The sequence below is a fragment of the Lepidochelys kempii genome, chromosome 11 (assembly GCF_965140265.1).
Source record: "Lepidochelys kempii isolate rLepKem1 chromosome 11, rLepKem1.hap2, whole genome shotgun sequence".
Lineage (NCBI taxonomy): Eukaryota > Metazoa > Chordata > Testudines > Cheloniidae > Lepidochelys > Lepidochelys kempii.
In genome coordinates, this window is record NC_133266.1 from 58,117,193 (window position 1) to 58,140,780 (window position 23,588).

At 38.0% G+C, this 23,588-nt stretch overlaps 1 protein-coding gene across 3 annotated transcripts in view; it reads right to left on the reverse strand.

Annotated features, from left to right (window-relative positions):
- The window catches only part of SATB2 (SATB homeobox 2), a 166,527-nt gene that overhangs the window by 136,430 nt on the left and 6,509 nt on the right, over positions 1–23,588 (reverse strand). For all 3 annotated transcript variants that reach the window (XM_073306320.1, XM_073306321.1, XM_073306319.1), the window contains exon 3: positions 5,049–5,225. In XM_073306320.1, coding sequence (XP_073162421.1) covers positions 5,049–5,225 — 177 coding nt within the window. The remainder of the gene's footprint in view (positions 1–5,048; positions 5,226–23,588) is intronic.

Here is a 23,588-nt window from a genome sequence, read left to right on the forward strand (position 1 = left end):
AATGTTTCCTGGTATTTTGCCCAAATTATCTTTTACTCAGTTTCCTGTGATTACCCCTAGCCCTGTCCTCTTGGAGGTCCTAGGCAATTCCACTCCCTTCTTGGTATTTACACCCTTCAAATATTTGTAGACAGTTATAGTCCCACAGATAGCAACAGGGTTGTAATGGTCATCACACAATGCAACTAAAGCAGGAGCTAAGTATTCAGGCTGACATAGGTTCACACATTTGGTGGACTGCGTTTTAGTGGCTGGTTGTTTTCTAAATGGCAAAATACCCAAAGCGACTGCAGTATTTAAGTGTATCCAGTTATCATGGAGGGCATTAGGTTAACAGCCCGAGGGCGGGGCAGACTAAGTATATTTACATGTTCAGAAATTTTGTTTGCCCCCCTTTTTCCAAATGAAAAGATGGTTTGTGGTTAGTTCTGGGTTTCATTCCTGGCTTTGTCACATTTGCTATGGATCCTGGGCAAGTCCTTTAATATCTGTGCCTCAGTTTCCCAGCTGTCCAGTTGGGATAATGACATTTCCCTACCTCTCACTCATGCTGCCAGGATAAAATTCTTCATGTTTGTGAAGTGCTCAGACTCTAGAGCAGAGGTGGGCAAACTACGGCCTGTGAGCCACATCTGGTCCACAGGACCATCCTGCCCGGTCCTTGAGCCCCCGGGCCATCCCCTGCTGTTCCCCCTCCCCCGCAGCCTCAGCTTGCTGAGACACCAGCACTCTGGCCCACTGCTCCTGCCAGGAAGCACGGCGGTGTGGCTGGGAGCTCCTGCCGCTCTGAGCGGCATGGTAAGGGGGCGGGGAGGTTGGATAAGGAGCAGTGGATTCCGGGGGCAGTCAGGGGTCAGGGAGTGGTTGGATGGGGTGAGGTGGTTGGATAGTGGGTTGGGTCCCAGGGGGGCAGTTAGGGGCAGGGGTGTGGATATCGGTCAGAGCAGTCAAGGTAAAGGGAGCAGGGGGGGGTTGGATAGGAGATGGGGTCCCAGGGAGGCGGTTATTGGTGGGAGGTCCCGGGAGGGGGTGGTCAGGGGACAAGGAGCCGGGGGGGGGGGTTGGATGGATTGGGGGCGGATAGGGAGCGGGAGCCAGACTGTTTGGGGAGGCACAGCCTTCCCTATCCGGCCCTCCATATAGTTTTGCAACCCCAATGTGGCCCAAAAACTTTGCCCACCCCTGCTCTAGAGTTCCAGAGGCCAGATATAATAGCAAGCCTAAAGAGTTGCCCACTTCTTTCTCTCCCTTAGATCTCCTGTCACTTTCTTGTTTCCCTCCACTCCACCTGGCGGCCTCCTACCTTCCTTCAGTCTCCACATTTCACTTTTCTCCTTATCACCGCCCCCCTCTGCCCTCCCCACCCCCATGCAATGGTCTTCTGTCCACCTGGCTAATTGCTACACGTTTTGCTCCTGGTAATAGGATCCCGGAACAGACGTGCACTTTCTGAATGGGTAACATCATGCAGCACAACTCCTCCTAAAGCCATGGCAGCCCCTCCTGAAATGTATCTATCTAATCTATGGCTAAAACTGTCGCTGTGCCCTGGAAACTTTCATTCACAGCAGAGGTATGAGAGGAGCATCCACAGTGGAAGACACTGCACTTTTCCCGGCGAACCCATGTTGACCCTGACCTAGCTGAACCATTTTCAGGAAGTGGAAGCGTAGTTCCAGCTTCATGGTCCAGTCATTCTTTGGCTTCTCTGCAGAGCCTGTGATCAGAGCTAACTAGCAGAGCTGGTCAAAATATAGAAGAAAAATCTCACTTAATTTTTTCCCCTGGTTTCTCTCAGCATTGCAAAATTTGCCAACTAGCTCTACTAAATTAGTATCCATTGTCGTAAGGAGTCTGCTGTCACAGCTAATCCAACAGCTGTACGTTTGCCTGTAAAATGGAGCCGATTGTAGCTACTTTTATTTTTAGTATGGAGGGGCAGCCTGTGGAGATGTCTGGTCCCAGCATTCAGTGCTGTATCTTTAACCATCTTCATGGAGCACTGGCTGCTGAGACACACAGAGCCTATGGGCTACCTCTTCTTATGAGAGAGATCAGGTGCAGGTCACAATGTAGAACTCTAATGGCCACTCAAAAATAGGCCCTGTAGACTCCAGTTTGGCCACAAATGCTCCAGATGAATTATTCTCTGTCTGGGACCCCACCCAATAAATACAATGATTAGAAGCAGACTGTTTTAGATTTGGGATATTAATGTTATTAAATTCTGCAGAGAAAAATATCCTTGTTAAGAAGAGCTCGGTGGTATCACATTCTATTCATAAAGAAATAGGTAGCAGGTTTTCTAATTTCAGGTGTAGCCTCAAATGATGAAATAAAATACATAAATGTTTACTACGCTTTTATGGATTTCACACAACCAACTTCCACACCCTAGTGCCAGGCTGTTAATAAGTCCCTATCTGGTTACAGAACATTATTTGTGAAGATAACAATATGTGAACATAGAGAAAAATTAACAATGTGCATTTTTTCCACCTAATAAATTACAATATCTGGAATTCTTATCCCACAGCTGGATTATTAATCAGTGCACAGACTGCCTTTACAATAATGAAGCATTAACCAGTTAATGTTTACTTTGCCACTAAAATATGTCAGGATAGCTCTTCACATCAGTATCCTAGTCAGTTTTCTACAAAGCAAGTTGCTCAAAGTTTTATTGCATTTAGAAAAGCATCAGAGAATGCTGAACTTCTCACATTGGTCTTATAAATTAGCTGTTTTCCTGTTCACAGAACACTGGTAAAGAGAACTAAAATGATTGTTTATCAATGCATTGTTTAAAAAGAAATCAACTCCAATGATCACAATTGTTGACAAAGTTACTGACAGCATGTCATTATTGGAGAAGGAGGGGCTGGTCTCTCCTGATGCAGAGCAGCTGAGATAGGCTCAGAAAGGGAAAAACAGATGTACTATCATTTTTTATAAGCTAATACTAATACATCACCACCTTACAGGCCCCCTTGTTTCAACCCTAATACTGATTACAAACCAAACCAATATCCTGCCGTTTTCAGCGGGACTCTAAACTGTTTTGGTGATCAACTAGTTCTATGTCCATGCCTCTGTCACGTCTCGCAGCTTGCACATAAATGATCTGTTCTCTAGCAGACTTCATATAAAAAAAAAAATCAACCTCAAATGATACATTCAGTGTTCCTTCACTATTTGTATGGCGTGTATGGTACAATTTAAAACTGGCTTTTCACAGTGAGGTAATAAGAGCAATACATTAATAAGAGATCTAGGAGCTGATCAAGCTTTATGGCAATTTCTTCCACTTTTAAGTACAATTTCATGTGTGAGGTTTAACACTACAAAGGAACTGGTGGGCACTAACACTTTGTATGAGAAAAGTGCTCATCAAAGAGAGACCATTTCTTAACTGATTAAATCAATTTGATATGTGAGGTTTGAATACTAGCCCTTTAAAACACAAACACACAAGCCAACAACTGATGATTACTTTAACCTGTTCATTTTCCAAGACCACACTGCAAAAAAATGCAGCAGCCACTGCACAGGGGGAAGTGGCTATTAGCCTGTGTGAGTCCCTCTCCCACTTGAGCCCTCAGCAGAAGGGTACTGCAAGAGAGAGGTTTCTCCAAGCAAGATGCTCAGCTGGTATGGGTCACTGCATGCAATGGCACGCCTCCCCGTGAAGCCCCTTCCCTCGATAGATGCCAAAAATCAAATCTTGGCTACTTAACGCAGCGTGTTCCACATGTTAGCTTCCAACATGTTGAGCAACCGTGTTAACGGAGATGAATAGCGCTGTCAAGCAGGAAGCTGGCTCACCAGGATGGAAACAGTGGGATACAGTGACCTTTACATTCAGAGAAAAGTGTCCCTGAAATGGCATGAAGTGTTTTGAAAGAAATCCGAACTTCTTTGCTTGCTTTGATTGTTATGTTTTGTAACAAAACTCAGTGTCGCTGTGCTTGAGTTTTGCTTGGTCCCAAATCCTGGACCTCTCTCGAAAAGCAGACTAGCTGACAGAGGAAATTAATCTTTATCACACTGTTTTGAAAGAAGCTTTCTTTATATGAGCCCGACATTATTATATCCTAGTTTCCAGGACACTTCGTTTCAAACACCGCTGCTGTTCACATTGAATGCAGCTGAAACCTCATGGCTGCCTTCTATTTTGATTTTTGTTAAATAAGGAAATACTGTCTAAAGCAGCTAAAAAGCCAAATTTCCAAGTAAAACCACTCTTAAATTAGTCTAATTGTGCATTGGTTTTTAAAAGATCATGTCAAGATTGAACTGAAAGTTACGGATTTTGCTTCCAAAAAAGTAAGCATTACCATCTAGTCAATACAAGCCATTCACTTGAAATGCAGAGAAAATCATTTTAACAGGATCTTGGTTTTCAATTTTTTTCTCAAGAGGTTTTTTTTTTGTTTTTTTTTTAAACCTCTTCTCGACTGCCGAAGAATCATCTACACAACTATAGGGTGACATTCAGCTTCCCAAGAGGCTTTGTAGCACTATGCTAGGGAAGCCAAAATAGATATTGGTCTAATATAAAATAATCAGAATAAGCTATCAGTCATAAAAGGAATCCAATAAATATATATCTATCGATCTATCTCTATTAGGGACAAAGTATGGTGCAGCACAACCATTCTTAAATACATAACCTGGTGTTCATGTGTCATGGCCCTAAATGAGGGGGAAAGATAGCTTGCACATATTGTACACACAGGCGTACTACATGGCTCTTCTGAATAATGTTCTTTAAGGCAGCAAGCTTAGGGCCTTACAGTAAAGAACAAAGCGAGTCATAACATTTTCTCTGATTGATCAGTACCAGCCTTTCATACTTCAGTAGGATTTATCAAATGCTTTCTAAACCAGGCAGAGAGTTTGGGGTTGTTACAAGCCCAGTTGTAAGAAATACTACTGATTTAACTGCTTGCTAGGTTTGCCGTTAATTCTCTTGCACAGTGACCTCAGGAGCTATGAAAGGCTGTTTTCTTATGCCAATGAGCATGAAAAAGAATGCAGTGGAATACCTTGTGCCTGAGCTGCAGAACTGTGGGAATACCCCAGAGCCAGGAGCGCCGTCTCCACCAGCTGGCTAAAGAGCACATCTTTGCGGACCAGAACGAACTCTGCATGCTCCTCTCGATTATCGTATTCGAGGGAGGTGTCCAACTGCTCCACCACACAAAAGACAGGAATCATCAAACCTAAGTGAGAAAAGTTTTTAAAAGAATCATCAGTAATAGAGGAACAGGAACAAATAAGTCATTCATTTCTGATTTAAAATGTCAGATTAATACATCTCCTGGAGTGCTCATGTTAGCAGATTCCCGGTTTTCATTCGGCTGCAGAATGGTCTTTCAAGAGAAATAGTGGGTGCCTCATCACTTGACTCATTTAAAACCACACTAGATAACAGTCCAGAGAATACAATGCAGGAACCAATCCGTAACTGGCATGGGGATGAACAAGATGCCCTAATGAGACTTTCCAGATATGTGCTCCAGAAGGATGGGGTGTGGTCATTAATACATATATAGACTGAAGCCACTCAGCCTTTTGCCATATTAAGAAACATTCTACAGAAACATGCAGTAAGAGGCTCGCGTTGTTCATAGGAAAACCCACCCTGTTAGCAAGTGCTGGTCCTGCAGAATCACTGAGGCATGAGTGGGTAGTGGTCACTCATTATCTCCCCATGATATAAGGCAGGAAGGGGTAGTGGTCTAGAGAGGATCTAGGTATGAACTAAGCAGTCCTAGGAGAGGAAGTTTAGAAGCAGCCCAGACTTGGGAGAAGGTTTGGGCAGGGTTGTTTAATTTTGTTTTATTGCAAGTTCCTTTCATGACTCCTGGCAGGTTTGCATCTGCTACAACTTGTGTGGCCTGTGTTTGAAACAGACTAGGGAAGCTACCTTTCACATAACATTACCTGTAACAATGTTATCATCCTTCCTTTTCAAACTGCTGATTAGCTCTGCTACTAGAAGTTTATTAATTGGTTACATATACTTCTGAGTCACTGAACATGCTGGAAATCATTGTGAGGCTGGAGATGTATCTCAGCCTAAAATGGTTTAACTAGTTCCTACCTATACAGTCTAATGAAAGGAGTTCCTTTAGGTCTATTATTGTTGGGGGAAAGCTCATTCTAAAGAGCAGCAGTATAGCGATCTCTCTCTAACAGCAAATAAAAGAAAAACAACTAACTATTTTTAGGTTATGTTAAGGAGAACAATCATTGTGCTACTGTATTGCACATTCAAGCAAAATACAGGGAAAACTGCATTTCAAGAAGTCAACTCTCCTTCCTTAAGAAGCCAATTAAAACCTCTTCGAGGTATCCACTACAGTTCGGTTCAAGCTTTAGTTAAAGATCACTTCTATACACTGACTGAAGTTTCTGGTTCTTTAGGCATTTTCTTGGGGAAAAGCTACATTCCATTTTAGAATCACAGTCCTACAGGAGACAGTGACGTCAATGACAACCATAGGAGGAAAAACTAATGGACTCAAATCCTTATCAGCTCTTGGTGCAAGAGACGAAACTCATTTAAAAATAAAATGTAAAGTACACAACTCTCAATCGTTACATTAGACACTAATCAGGTTCCCTTTGACAAGTACAGCAATGTTGGTTGCAATAGTAACAAGCTCAGGAATGAATCTCTCACTATCAGATTGCTGCGATTCATTTTGTTTTACTTAAAAAATGTTTAACTGAAATAGTTCGCAGTTCTGCTAATACAATATCCATAGTCATATTGCTCCTTGTCTTATTTCTTAACTCTTGGATTCTGGTACATGACCAAGGGTTTTGCAAGCTCAAATAGCACCGTTTATTCTTAATGTACTCAAGAACATGTACCATAAAGCCATCCGGCTTCTTTGCCGGAAAGATGTTATGGAATTGATCCTGCTCCTGTTGAAGCCAGTGACAAAATTCCTGTTAACTTCTATGACCCTAGGATTGAATCCTAGTTGCCTATAAATCACACAAATTTCAGTCTCTCTGTAAGTGAAAATCTTCTGTTTCTATTCAGATATGGTTTATCATACTACTTTTGACGCCCAATTTATCATTAGTAATGCCAACAATCTGTGGTGTAACTATTAATATGTTGCGAGACAAGTTTATGATTGTAGTAACAAGAGGCCAAATTCAGACGCAATGCTAATGGCTGCATAAATTACAATTTGGTAAATTAGCACAAGTGGGTAAATGCAAGCTTATAAGAGAGAGGGGCGTGCTGTTGCATCTTTTGTCCTCCTACTGGTTGCTTTTCTTGCTACAACCCTGTCTATCTGCCCCCTTGACATATAGGTTATATTGATTCCCCATGCAATTTATACTATCATTTACGTCTTCTCTGCAGAAGAAGCTCTCAATTGCTGGAAGTAGAGTTAGTCACAGTTTAATTTTGGAGTGGCAGGATGAACCCACGGTATTATTGCAGATCCTCCGTAATGCTCCCAAATACTGGGTTTTAAAATGGTCCTTTCCCACCACTGCTTGCTGGCAGCTCTGCTACAGAGATGGGGTTTCCAAGGACAGCATCTCTGAGCTTTCTGGCCCGGCAGAAATGACAATAAGATGCTAATAGTACATTAAAAAGAATGGGGGGCAAGGGGCAAAGGGCAAATTACCACATCCTCTACTGCTAATGGGGTTTTGTGCCTGTGGCTACAACCCCTAGAACTTTAAACACCAATCCTACTTTACTAAAGACTGATGGTAAATCCAACTCTCCCCAGAAAATCTCATTCCAAAGAAGTATCACCTGCTTTGTCCTTTATTTAGCATTGGACAGAGTAAAGCTATCATTTCTTCCACAGATTTATTACCTCAGAGTTCCCTGTTTCCTGACAATCTGAGTGAATAAATTAACATTCTTTACTGTACATTAAAAATGAGAGAAGAAAACATTTTCGGCTGGAAGCCAATGTCACTCTCACAGACTGATATACACAACTTCTCACACCTAGGTACGTATATTACACCTCTCTCATACTCAACCCTAATACAATAGATTTAAAGTAGAGCTGTGTAAATTAGTCAATGCTCTGCAACAGCCCCAGTCAGAGAATTTATAGCAATATTTACAAAGCTGGGATCGTGAGCTTAGACATGAAGCCTTGTAGGTGCTGATGGAGTAAGATAAAACAAGCCTTTACATAGTTAGTTTTAACATTGCTTGATTCTCTTCCCATTCCTGATCATCCAGAAACTACCACACACAAAAGAAAACTTCTGGTCCTAAAACTGCGTGTATTTGGTTTCCCAGATTTACAAAGGCGCTTCAGCGGGTCTTTATAACTCATGGTGCAGGACATAAAACTATAGGATTTTCATATACAGAGGTTACAAGAGGTGGACTGGAGGCAAGAGGGAATATTTTTTCTTTCTGAAAAGGATAAATGCAATGCCAGAATGCACAAAGGCATTCATATTAAGCTGCTTCCTTTTTTTTATTTTTGTTAATTTATTTAAATGCAGCAACTTAGTTGCTTTTCTGCATAAAATTCAGATGGTGCTTTAACCCTGAACACATAGCATCAGTTGAAACACATAAGTAAAAAACAAGATCCTAGAAAACAGCAAATGCTTTCATGACAGCACTGCATAAAAGCCGCTCTCTGCACTCTGAGGAAGAGGCCAGTTCACAGTCCAATGTATGACAACTGTGCACAAACTGCTTTGACTATAACTGTTTATGCCTGCGTACATTTTCCAAATCTGGGGGGTTTAAACTTCACGATTCCCTTTCCAGTCACAGGGAGCTGAACAGCTAAGGCTTTGCACCTGGCTTTCCTTACTTTTTAGGCAAACTATTCAATTTCTTTTCTGAGCCTGGCCAAAGGTGCAGAGAGAGACTAGAAAGAAAGCACCACTGAAATCATGTACCTGATATTTGTATTTTACTGTACATTTTCTCCTCCTTGTCAAGTTCATTCTGCTGTGAACAGTTCCTTAGTAAATAAAATACATCCATAAAATTTAGAGTGTGGGCATTAAAAACGGAAGGTTTTTCTGAATTTTTCTGAAATTGTCTAAGTCGTCTTCATTCAAGAAGTAGTTTTTGGATATATCTGTGTACAGACTTTCTTCAGTTTAATTAAAAGTTGAGGTCATTTTAAAAAAAAAACCAAACAATGTATTGAACTAAATCAATACAGAGTTCTAAACCAATATAAGAATGTCTACACGGGTTTCCACCAGTTTAATTAGATCAACTTGAAGAAAACAAATATTTTTAGTTAAACCAGTGTAAACTGTGTGTGTATGGATGAGTCCCTTTCAAATGACTATTTCAAGGCACAATATGACGCTGAGTCTTACACTGGTTTTATTTATGTTTCAAGTGTTATCTAGTCCAATGTGTGCTTAAAATGAGTAATAAACTGCATTCTACAGTCACTGGACTTCCACATGTTGTCCATTTGCTTGCTAACACCATGCATTTAGTGTCTCCAAATGTGGGGAAAAAAGAAAGGATGTGGAGAGCTGGTGACGATGTTAAATAAAAATGCTATATATACTCGCCCCTCTATCCCCACTGAATGGGAAGCACTATTTATCCTAATAAATATAATACAAAGATCGGCCAATAAGAGTAGGATGCAATAAAATGTGTCTTTTCAGATTAAAATTTGTTTTCATCAGGCAAAATTTTGAACTCTGTCTAGGTGTTATTTAATTTAATCTAATTTGAACAATTTCCAAACATCATCTTGATTAATTTCAACAGCATGATGTTATAGAAAAATTTACTGTATGGGGGTTCTCTAGAAGCGAATTAATAAAGGAGCCAAGTTCTCAGCTCTGAGTAACACAAGGTTTTAAGACTTCCCAGATTTCTAGTGGGAATACTTCATAGCACAAGCATGTTTTCTTTTGGGAGTTAAACCCACCAAAATTATTAAAAATTGAGATCAAATGGTGGTGTAAAACCCAAAGGAAATCATGCGATAGTGGAGAGATTTTTATCAAATGAAAAAAGTAGAAAATAAAGTTTTTACAGCACACGCACACAAGATAATCTCCTTCACAGACAGACAAAGCTAACATCTATGATTTGATGTTCAGAAACCAGGGCATTTACTGACACTTAATAGACTACAGAAAACCCTCGATTATTGCATAAGAAAGCAGGCTTTGCCTAGTAGAGATTCTAAACAAAGGCCACACAATAATCAAGCCCCTCTCAAACACAGAGGGCCAAATTCAGCCCTGGGTCAAGCAAACACAATTCCAATGACTTCAATGGAGCTGAGCCTGATTACACCAGGACTGAATTTGACCCAAAGTGTGACTACATACTTTTCCTAAATCCAGTGTACAGAAAAGATAGTATCAAATCTGCAGAGGAAGCTAAAATTAATTACAACCTCCCCCTCCCCCAAACACACATACCCTGATGAGAGACCGCATCTCCGTTTCGCAATACAACACTTGTCTTATGGAGGGACCAATCCTGCAAGCCTTCTAGATGCAGAACTGCCAATGACTTCAATGGGATCTCTGCACAAGATGGTTTTCATGACCGGGCCCCCATTTTCGTGATAGAATCTATCTCAATACAACTCCATCCGCAACACAGAGTTTATCTGGACAATTCCCTCTGATGAAAGTCATACATTATATTTAACAAAAAAAAAAAAAATTGTTCTCCCCTCTCATACTAAAATCATTCCAGAGGAACAAAACTGAAAGATTTCTTAAATCTGATTTGGTTTCCACTAATCATGTACTTTTCCCTCTAGAGGGGCATTTCATGTAAGGTGGACAGTGAAGAGGAACAGGTCCGTTTCTTTTGAGTCAGTCACTTTCAGAATCTAATGCACTAGGTGAAAGCTGAATTTAAAAAAAAAATACAATGAAAATATTTGTTATCCAATTCTCCCATACCTTCTTTTAAACAAATGCTAATTTTGACAATATCCCTTCAAGAATTCAGAAATCAGAATTCACATAGCAAAAAGAGCTTTTCCTCTGTTCTCCTCCTCATTAGAATCCACCGCCTAGTCCCACTATTTAAAAAGGTAGGAACCTCTAGAATTTAACAATTCCCAGTTCTCTAGAGCTACCTGAATTTCAGCATTGAAGAGCTCCATCCCACATTCCCATGGAAACAAAGCAATAGCCGTATTTGCCTAGTCCCCTTTGTAACTGCATAATTTCCACTCTTGAAAATCATATTGTGCAACACCAACCAACAAGATAAGCTCAGCAGCAAGGCTACCATAGCTCCAAAAATGGTATCATCGGAAGACCCTGCAACAACTCTGAGAAATGAACATCTCACACAAATACGAATAAGACTTCTATTTGAGCTTCACTAGCTGAACGCAGATATTCTAAAGTGTGCCACAGAGCTTTTTGAGAAGAGAGAGGCCACGAGTATTAGAAAAAACAGTTCACCATTCTTATCTTCACCCCACTTTTATTGAAAGCACTGCTCAGCTCTAGCTGGGGGGTGATGTGAGATCTTACAGATAAAATCCTACAGAGTCCAATTAAAGATTTAATATTTAGGACACATGATAGACTGAATAGATGCAAAGATACTGTTTCTGAAGTGCAACATACCTATCACTCTTTGTGCTTAAGAGATCATAGCAATGCAGCACAGTAGAGTGGTTGAAGAAACAAAGCTCAAAAACTTCAGCAGGTATTAGTCATGTTCTCTCAGAATCGCTTTCAAGTGATCCATAAATCTTAAATATAATTACATTTGACAGAATATAAGCTGTTGGCAGTTAACCTGTTTACAATAAAAGCTTGGTTTGGGTAAATGGACTGTACTTCAGTCTTAAATAACAAACACAAACCTACGTTTGAGGTAGAGAATTCTTTCACTGTAAATGTTTTTACTGAGGACCGGGGGAATTACTTTGCAGCTTGTTTTCCACTAACCACTTGGAAAAACGTGAAAACCACTACATGTATCCAGGCATGAGGCTAACTGGAATTCTATATGTTAGAATTAGCGATTATATTGAGACCATCACAACATTATGGTGCTGCCCAAAAATAAAAAATTAGCTCAGAAGGGCAAAAACTTCATCTTTACACAATCACAACACTTGCCTATATGGCATTCCAGCTTTTTTAGGTTACTTGTGAGCTAATGGACATTTGTACTAGGACTGGCAGAATTTTAACTGGTTACCTCCTGCTCTTTAATGGTTTATATACCAGTTGTAAAAATTTCTTCCAGACTGAAATTTGGCCTAGAAGATCTCAGCCTCCAGATTTATTTTTTCAAATACTATAGCATGGCTCCCTTTTTGGGAGGACTGAGGGGATAAGTACAGACATTACCTTTCTCCACCTTTCCCCCCCCTCCAACTTTCAGTATTTAACTCAACCCTAGTCAGGAAATACTCTTCTACATATTGTGTTGTAGTCAGTGGTGATGGGAAACCACAGCATACTGTTTACATCATTCTGCAGCTTCCAGTCCTTCTGAGGCATCAGTCCCCCTACCATCGCCACTCTCCCTGCTCTCTAGAATTTTCACAAATAAATCACCAGCATAACCGCAAATTTCCCCCTGTTCCGACAGTTTAGCCAGCCCAAAGATTCTTTTTCTACGTGAAACACAGCTACACTGTTTAACAGGAAATGCTCTAGGCCACTAGGCCATGACACGAACCTATTACTGAACTCGTAACATGATTTGATAATACTCCAGTTTTACATAAGAGGATATAAATAAAATACACTTAACTTGCACGTTTAGACTAAAAAGAAACATAAAAATAGGTATAATGCTGAATCTCCACGCCCCTCTCACCCTACTGCATCCCCAATAGGAAGTTGTAGCTCATAGGACACACGATCACCCTATATGCCAAATAAGAGAATCTCAGCTGCCTCTGATAACCAAGCACAAAAGGATGGGAGTTCAGAGTTTGTCATCTCCTCTGGTTTAGCATAGGAGTTTTGTGCCTGCATTTTCTTCACTGCCTAAGACATACCCATAGGCTAGTACTTCTCCACTTCTCCATCAGTAAAGCAAGGATGATAATGCATACCACAAAGTTGTGTTGTGAGGTTCTGAGAGTCTTGGATGCCTGGCAGCATACAAATGCAAATTATCATTGCCATTATTCTAGCCTAAAACTTTACCCTCCACCCCTCTTCTCTCCCACAAAAAAAAAGCGACAGAAAATACTGATGTCCATGAAAGTTGTATGCATGCGTCAAGAGCAGTGTATGGCCTTCAAAATATATTTTAAAAAGCGAACATGAATCCATTACAGTACCTTCCTAAATTAAACAGCTAAGTTGTTTTCAATTTCCTTTTTAAAAATACCCCACAGCACTACTTTACAATATGAATTAATGGAAAATTACTAAGATTTACTTAAAAATAGTGAAGGAAGGAAGCCCTTTCGGAATTTTTTTTTTTTTTAAGCATCTTAAGCTGTTAAGTGATATTTGCTTTTGGTTCCTAGAACTTAAAAAACAAGACTGGAGTTTGGGGTTTTGTATGTTTTTATTTTACTTATGCAACTAAAGTTTTCTTAGGGATTAAGATTCTCTAATTCTGGGTGGAACTTGGCATAATTTTAATGACTGTGTTATAAAGCCCTTAAAACTAGAATAGGCCTGTGACTTTGGCAGCGCTAGTAGGTGCCACCATATTATATAAATTTTAGAGTAAAAACCCTCTTCTAGCAGAACGATTTTAATGAAGGTTCTGTTACATAGTCTCCTAGCAATGGAATGCATCTCTTGGAATGTAAAAGCACAGCTTTCTTAGTTGCTTTAGATTTCATTTCTAAAGAAGAGCTAAGTAACACACTCCGACTTGTTTGGCATCTTCACTGGAACTCACTAGTAAAGCTCTCTCCCTCCTTGAGCCCCAGCCCTCTGTGCACCACCCTAACAGGAAAGTAAGGGAACAGGAGAAAAGGAAGAATCAGTCCTCACCTTACCAGAGAAGTAGCTGACAGAGGGACCGAGGGAACTGCTACGGTTAGGCTGCTGCGTTCAAGTCCAGTTCCAGACTCCAGCAGCAAGGAAAAGAGGGGACTGATCTGCAACCCTCACCTTCGCGCCCTCTTCCCTATTCCCATTTAGACTATGTCTATACTAGGAAAACTGCTCATTTCTGAAACTGGGTGTCAACCATGGATGCAGCCAAACTGGTGCCAGGCACAGTTTAGCAGGAAACATGGACAAGAGCTAACTACAGTCAATCCATTGTTAACAAGTCGGGTCCAAGCATGGTTACTGAAACAGTCCTGAACACAGTATGACTTTGTCTACACTTTCAGCCATGGTTCAGTTGCTCCCATTGCTGAAATCCATTGTCAGCAAGAGAGAGTTTTCCAAATACAGACAGAACCATCAAGACCTCTCTACAGACAACACCAAGCAAACGTGAAGGAAGGAAGGAAGGAAGGAAGGAAGGAAGGAAGGAAGGAAGGAAGGAAGGAAGGAAGGAAGGAAGGAATCCACACCCTAGCAAGGAGGGAAGCTGATGAGCTCTTCCTGTCACTTTTAGGAAGCAGCTGATCTGCTCCATTCACATTCTCTTTCAGCACATTGCCTGCAAAAAGCCTTCAGGGAGAGTGGACATGGGGCACAAGCACATCAGAAATTATGACTCTTTACCTGCAGGTCCCCAGCCACAGTCTGGTTTGTCTCGCATGGAGGGTGCCAATACTTTGATCTGTGTTAACTGAGGGAAGGAAAGCAAGGGCTGCAGAGGAAACCATATACCTCTGCAGCAGAAGGAGTAGTACCATCTCTCTGTTTAAAATTTAGCCCCCTTTTTCGTAATGCTCTCTTAAGAGCTGGTACCGTACATTTACCATACGGTTTTTAGCAGTAGCCATGCCTTTACCAAACAGGTCACAAGGGAAAGGAATTCCATTTAACAGCCACTAGAGCTTCACAACTACATATTTATTTTGTTCAACCAGCGCGCTATATTTGGTCACAACCTCCAGAGGGAAAAAGGATCTGCTAGGGCAGCCCTACTGTGTGGATTTGGAGGCATCAACTACCCATGCTTTGGGGGTTCTCCAGAAAGGATTGCTACAACATGGTACACACAGGACTATATTGGAAGGACTGGCACCTCATCCTAGTGCAGAATGCAACTGCTTGCTTACTTAGAGGCCGTTCCTTCTCCCTTACCCCTAAGATTCCCTAAGTTTACATGGGTAGCATATGATAACGAGCATCTCTAATCATATTGAGTAACAAAAGGGAGAATTAAACAAGGGACAGAAAAAATTATTTTACTATTAAATCAACAGATATAATGCCTAACCTTAGCTTTAGCATCTTAGTAGTATCCAGTTACTAGGTGTTCATCCATATCTGCCCTTGTGAAGAACCCAAGTCAAAGATCTTCTAGGATAATAAATATAAACATCAGCTAACAAACAAGATGAAATAAACTAAAAAATATTTCAGTTCCTCTGCATTTTCTCCAAGTCTAAAAATTGGTAGAGTGTATGACAGGTCCACCTCATTTTTCTTAATGATGTTTTTATTATTCTTTCACTCAATTAAAGCAGAAATGGATATTGCATCTTCTGACTGTATAATTGTTATTGTAATCTGTTTTCGATCACTGCTTGGGAAATGGGTCCAAAACAACATAAACTATCCACAGCCTCAGAATACAAGTCATTTTCTTTTACTACGATACTTAGAGACATCTATCATGCAGCTCTGCTAGCATGTTTGTATTATGGCAACAAAAGTTATTTGTAAGTTCGGAAAAGACATTACGAAAAATCACCTTTTACTCCAAAGTAATGTATAACACCTAATTTATAACTTCATTCCTTAGTAGCCATTCAAAATATCAAGCCTCAAAACTGTGCACATTTAATTTTTAATATGTAAAGAGAGGAAATGCATATAAACTAAAAATATAGCACAAAATATGAATTTATATTATTTTGGCTATATAGTCTAGTTATGGTTTGGAAAATAACTTGCTTCATTTCCAATATATGCCTATCAGTAATATTTATGAAAAAAGAACTCTTCATGTGTTTATATTACTAGGATATATGGTATTTTACTTAAGTTTTCCCACTTATTCGAAGCTTCAGTCCAAATGAAGATAAAATGAGCAACTTCTAGATAGTATAGCACTAAGTGAAATGAACAAATTGTGGGTGATATTCAGTGATAGATGAAGTAGTACATTTGCTTTCACATAAGATGCTAATATAATAAGTAAAGCATCTTGAAAAAGAAAGTAACCTTGTGGCTAAAGTAAGATAAAAAGCACGGTTTTGGTATGAAGAATTTCCACAAAACATTCTTTGTCCGATCTAGTGCTTTTGAAAAGGCTTGCACATCTTAAAAAGAAAAGAAAGAAAGAACACATAGGCAAAGGAGGACACTGGAGTAGAAGCTGTTTATATTTCACTTTGAAAATGCAATGTGTATATGGCCGAAGTGCAGGATGCATCAATTTCATATGAAAAGTAGTCGGATGGTAGAGTTGGGTTGGCTGAAGGCTTCCTCTTAACCTTCTTACCTTTGTTGGCATTGCTGTAGACAAATTTATGTCATTATTCTGACTATTTAATATGACATGTACTATAATCTACCCGCTGAAAAAAGAAGTGTTGGTTTGACCTCAGGGACAGCAGCATGACTAACAAGGCACAAACTGGAATCCATGTAATTCTATTCAGAAAACAAGACATGTACTTAACTCCTATCCACAACTACCTGTTCCTCTTTCATTTTCTCTCTATCCTTAACGGAATTTCAGACAGCTTATACATGTTATAGTGCTACTTTTTTTTCTTAACAAAACTGAGCGTAGCAGCTACTAACAATTTCGCATTTGACACAAGGTTTAAAATCTCTAGTGCAGACATGCACTCTCCCCTCCGGCATGCAAATGAAAATAATAGACTCTATGGCTCACACTGCACCACGTTTACATTTTTGGTCATTTGGCACTGCGGTAAGTCATCCCTGCAGCTTTGTGTCAGGCAGAAAAGTGTGTTAGTCCTGATCTGTTAGCAACACTGATTTTCAGATTTACTCTAAATGTAGACTTTAAAAAAAAACAAAAAACGAAGAATCTTACAATCAAACTTATTGTAAGTTCTTATCACATTAGTGGTCTCTAAAATACCTTGCTCACTAACAGAGTTACAACTTTTCACAACTTTCGGGGCGGGGGGAAAGAAGGGAATAATGTTGTTTTAGACCAGGTTTAAAATAAGCATATTTATCAACTATTTCAATCTTTAAGGGAAGTTATCTGAATCTTTTCAGCTGGTATTATAGTGACAAACCATTATTAAAACTATCATTCTCTAATCTGAGAGAAGTACAATTCTAAATAGTTAACTCAATATTTTCCCTCAGTACAAAGACAAAAGAACAATTGCCCACAAAGTGTTTGGTTCAAATAATTAGCTTTTATGAGAAGTTACTGTAGCCGTAGCAACTTTTAAAGTAGATTTTGTAAGAACTCAATTTCAAATCTGCAACAACGTCAACACAGTTGCCATTTAATGCAAAGAAGGGTTGTTGTTGTTTTTAAATATAATGTATAAATGCAGTAAAAAACTTTGTGAATGAACTGAAGAACCTAACACAGCCAGGCTAATGAAAGCCCTTATAACTGGGATGAAAGTGTAATTTCTATATTTTGTACTACTAATAAATTTAAATTAGGTTTTAGGTAACACAGGAAATATATATGTTTTAACTGACTAGCATACAGCAACACACACCAAGCTTAAATATGGGTGCGCTAGGAAGGATTAAATTGTTATTGGTAAACGTTGATAAACATCAATTTCACAATACATACACAAACCAACTAAAATATTTCCTTCGATAATCGTCAAAATTTACAGATAGGCAAAGTAAGAAAAATGCTGCTTGAGAACTTATTAGATTGCGATTTAAGGATATTTACATTGTATATTTTGACATACGTAGCTGACAGTTTGTCTTTTAACGATATTAAAGATTTAACTTTTTGAATATCAGCATTTATTATCATTAAATAATAACTGTCTGCCCCCTCCATTGCCTGACCCCCTCCATAATTTCATCCAACTGTGAAATTTTCAATTAATAAAAATTATGGGGGGGGGAAATGTAGAAAACCCATGATTTTGAGCAACTATTAAAACCGAAATAGACAAAAAATGCTTTAAAAATTATCTGTGGCAATTATCTGTGGCAATCATAAAGGAGGAAACATTTTTAGCATGACTAGAGGCTACAAAATATATTTTTCTCTGACGCCATCAAATCCTCAACTGGCTTTTGTCTGTGGTGGCTTTAGTTCGTAAGTCAGTTTCACTTATAGAAGAATGTGAAAATGCATCTGTTGCAGTATAGCTGATAGAGTAGGAACCAAAGATGGGTTCATCATTTCTCTCTCAAAAATGATGCATTTTAACACATTCTGCTATGTTCAAAACGTCTACTTTGTGTTGCCAAAGGAGAACACTCATTTGATAGCTACACATAAAGAGCCTAAATCAGACACTGATTGAGCTAAGTGCTGAGCAACTTCCTTGTGGTGCAAATCACCCACAATTCACATCAATTCAAGAGGAGTTGATGATACTTAATGCCTTGCAGGATTGGGCCTTTGATCTTGAAATACATTAAGTGTCACCAACAGGCAGGAAAAATCCTGCAAAATTTGAGTTAGCCAAAATAAATTATCCAATTTAAGCTCATTATGCATAGAAAGATAGTAAATGAAGAGCAAACTTGACCAAATTATAACTTTTGCAATAGAGATAAAGCTTTCCTCATTTTAACTACTTTCAGTTATTTCAAAAGGACTTTCTACTTTAAAAAGACCACAGAGAGTTCAAAACAATCTGTCAGTTCTAACACTTTACACTACACACACAGCACCAAAGATTCTTCAATGGCCTGATAGTTGTTCATTCACAAAGTCAAAATTTCTCTTCTTTAGGACACACAACAATTTTGTGAACGTAAACTACATACTGCAGCAAGTGGTCTCAGTTTTATAACAGCATAGATGCCAATTTACATTACCATTTATTGTATCATTTTCAGTGACAAAATATGTTACATGCGCCAGCTTTCTCTTTACATAAGGTCCAAAATACCACTGTGCCCCTTTTTGCTCATGCAGAGGGCATTAAAAATTAGTGTTATCACACTTTTGTAATTTCATTAAAAAGTATTCAAACTATAATCTCAATTGAAAATGAAGGGCTGTGTATTAAGGTATTAGAGAATATGTGGAAGTCTAGAATACAGATTAGAAATATGAATTGTGACACATTTAACTGATCACAGAAAGCTTATGACTACTTTATTACAAACAATTACATGAAAAACTAGTTTTCATCAACTATTAAACCTTGCTAAAATATTTCATATAGCAAAATAATTTCATTAGGAATATTGATATAGTTAGGAAAAAAAAACAATCGTTTAGCTTCACCTTTAGGAGTTTATCCATAACAGTAAAGTTTAATATTTTGCAGATGATGTCTAAGCTCTTTGTTCAAATTTGGTTGTAAAAATGTAGCTATTTAATGTTCTGCAGCAAAAGTTCCCCGCTGTTCTATACTGCAGCTATTTTGTCATGGACCTACCACCCTTCCATGTGCATCAAACCAATTCTATTCTACAGGGTCACTGTCTGTTAGAATCACACTGACAGCATCTATCTCAAAGAAATGTCCTGTAAATAACTGACAGTAAATCGGTTCTGTCCTATAAGTACAGCAAGTGTACGGTTTACAGAAAGAAGAATTAACATTTAATTTCTCAAAGATGTTGGTCCCTTTTCTTTTCTTGGGTTCATGATGAAGATAACGGCATCTAGCAATTTACTGTGAGGAGGGGAAAAAAGATGCCTATAGCTACTTCTGAACAGTTGTGGGGGGAAAAAAATCTTATTACAGCTAATCTTCAAGTCTCAAATACATAATGGTCAGTGGTTTTCTGTAGATGGAACTTAGAGTTCCAAAATTACACTAACCATCAAATTATGCCTAGGTCACCGACTGGGTGGATACCCTATATTCTGTTTAATGCATATTTTCAATTACATATATATTTTAAACCAACTGTATCTTTAGTTTAATAACAGACCAAGTATTGAAAACACAGTGAAGGGCTATTTTTCTACCTCAGCAAAAATACAAATGATACACTAGATGACCCCAGAAGAGCGACTGTTAAGTTTATTCTCTTTAAGATATCAGCTATGATCAGGAAAGAAAAATAATCTTTTTCAGCACAAAAAGCAGCCCATTTCTAACAATTAATCAGTCTACATCTGCATTACAAGGAGATACCAGTGTCCCCTTTTCCTTATTCAAATTAGATGAGGGGTTTTTTTCCTAGTGATATACTAGTAATGCATAAAACTAAGAATACGCTTTCTATTTTAATTCATGCTGAATTAAAGCAAAAGAAAATTAGTGTTTTCCAACTATATCGTATATGTGGTATAAGATAAACTACAGTGCATTGCCAATTCCCAAGCTAATAAGGCTTTGCAGCTTTCATAGCTTCAATACCTAGACATGTTCAGCCCTTTCAAATAGCAAAATTACCTTTTTCAGACAGTATTATGTTATTCTTCACCTAGATTTGAACAACATCTAAAACCTATTCCTTATAAATAGATCGGGTAAAATAAAGTAACATTCTCTGTGCAGACAATTAAAACATGTTAACAGTTATTGTAGATAAAATTTAGCTCTAAATGATAGCCTAACAATTTAGAATATAATATCAAATGTGATCAATCTGCATGCATCAGTCTGTATAATAATGGATATCTCCGTACCCCCGGCAACAAGGTATTTATATCCTTGAAACAGTTATAGGATAACAAAGATTAACTAGTATTCTTTTGTAAAACTAGCTGCAAGACACTGATTTTGATAGACTGTACTTTTACCACCCTTGATTGGCATTTCTCTGTGTTGAGAGAGATATTAAAACAGATTTCTGAAATGTACTTATGAAGATCAAAATATGTTTAAGCTTTAATGTTAAAAAGCTGAGAACAATCAGCAGTACAAAATTATCAGGAACACCCATAGAAGAATGCACTGCATCAAGAAGATTTTTGATATTTGTAGCTTCCTATAAGCATTTAAACCATATGGTAGATTTAAGTACTGCTCGTGTAATTTAGTTACAACTGTTTGAAAGTTCTCTCTTTCAGACAAATATTATAAAATTAAATTGCATGTTTTAACAGGTAAATGAAGAAAAAAATAATTGCTATTAAACTGGTTTCAAACTCATTTAAGAAGCAAATATTATACAATTGCTTCCTACCTAAAAGTTGATTGTGTTATTTGGGTTCTACATTTAATTCTTTTATACTGAAGTATTAAATAGCACATTTAGAACATTAATATTTAAGATACACTCAAGACTCTGAACTCATTTTCTGTTTTCTCAGAAATAAAATACACACATACAAATACAGCTCCATTTACAGACAGGTTTGCAAGCTTAATCAACAATTTTGCAAATCTGAATTTCCTAGCTATTAATCATTCTTTTTTTCAAAATCCTTATGGAGTGAATTACTAACTGAGAGGGGACGCCAATTCTAGTAAGTGAATGTTACCCAACAGGAATATAAAGCTGTCAACACCATAGTTCTCCTGCACACTCTAAATTCTCTCCCAGACTTCGTATGTTTTTTAAAGATATATTAGCCTTTTTTCCCAGGGACCCTCTATAAAACCTGCCAGTCACAAACATCTGAGCACTTGTGTTTTATTACATACATGCTTTAAAACAGACTGGTTAGATAACTGGTGAAACATTTTGGAAAGTGTTGGACTAGCCAGAGCAAAACAAAACTGGACTCTAACACCTTCAGCTGAAGCAAACACCATTGTAAACAGTACAGAAACTTTAAAATCCCCTATTAAAAACAGCCTTGTTTATTTTTTTTGTGACCTACACAAGTTTATTACAGCTGCCATAATGGCCCTTTGAATTATGTACATTAGCTACAAAAAAAGTCAGAAGGCAAAACTTCTCCCTAGCAGAGCTGATATACTGTTTGCAGCACTTCGTATAAAATACTCTCACTGAAAAATTCAGTGAGAAAAGTGGAACATCCGTGCACTTTAATATATCTCTCTTTCTCAGGGAAATCATTGTAAAAAAAATGTAATAAACACAAAAAAAAGTTATAAAACTTGTTACCACAGGTCATCAGTCCCACCATAGCTTTAGATAATTTAAATTAAATTTCTCCATTTTTAATGAAAATGTACAAGAATATTTATTCTTGAGATTTAACTAAAAGTGGGCATAATAGAAAAAAAAAACATTTCAGCATTTACCTACATAGAACGAATGAAGGGAAACTAAGAGTAATCAAAATGTGATTTGTTAGCGTCTTATTGCCCTGGGGTTCAAATCTTAAAACACGTTCTACAGAACTGAAAAAGATTGTAATTACACTGTCTCTAAATAGAAAAACATTGAAAATATTTTGCTTTTTGAAAAGTATAAGTTTTTTATAAAACACATTTTAAACTTACAAAATAAAAATCAAACTAAGAGCACATCAGCTAAAGTCTTGGAAGTCACTTCACTATTCAACATTTCAATATAGTTTGCTTTTACTGAAGAGTCTTCATCTATGACTAGCACTGGAAAAGTGGTTTATTAACAACTTATTTTTATAGACACGAAGTTTTGTACATGAAAGGATATTATTTTCTAAAACTCTAATATATTAAAAAAGTACTTTTCAAATGCCAACATTTGAGTGTCACAATTAAAGTGACAAAATTATTACCATTTCAGTGTACATTTGGAGCAATATGAACTTCTGAAACCAACAGACACAGTTATTTGCATTCACAATACATTACTTGAACGCAAAGTCAAAGTAATGTGTTCATAAACATCAAATCTTAAAAAGAAAATGGGAAACATCTCTCTGAAAAACAGATATGCTAGTTTATCCTGAAAGCTTTTCTAAAAAATAAAAATCAATCTTATACAGTGCCATTATCTTATAAAAAAAATCCACCTTAACTACTTTAGCATTGAGTATTATAGATTCTAGATCAGTATTCAGACAAAAATAAAATTGTTCTTGCTCTCAATATGAACAAGAACTAATGAATAAACTGTATTATGGTACTCAAACTATGAGACACTCAGGCAAGCTGTCTAAAAAACCCAAGGGAAAAAAAATTCACCATGATTCCCCTACATTTTTAACACTCCAGTCTATATTAAGCTTATAACAAACCAGACAGCAGTGAATGAAAATGTAACCTCTTAAAAGTTTGTCTTCAGAAAGGAAAGTCTTCATGTTAAACTGAATGAAACGCTCCGTACTTCAATAGGCCAGAGGCAATCTGAACCACCAATATAATCACAGAACCCTGTAAACTTCCTTTGGCAAAGCACAGTTGCAATTATAAAGCAACATATATATTCCAAAATGTTTGAAGTCATCCTTTTTTTAAGTGCATTTTAATAGATCTCCAAAACTTTAGTTCCAAGTTCTAAGCCTTTCGTTAAAATGAAGCCACAGTCCTTCAGTCTTCTAAAAG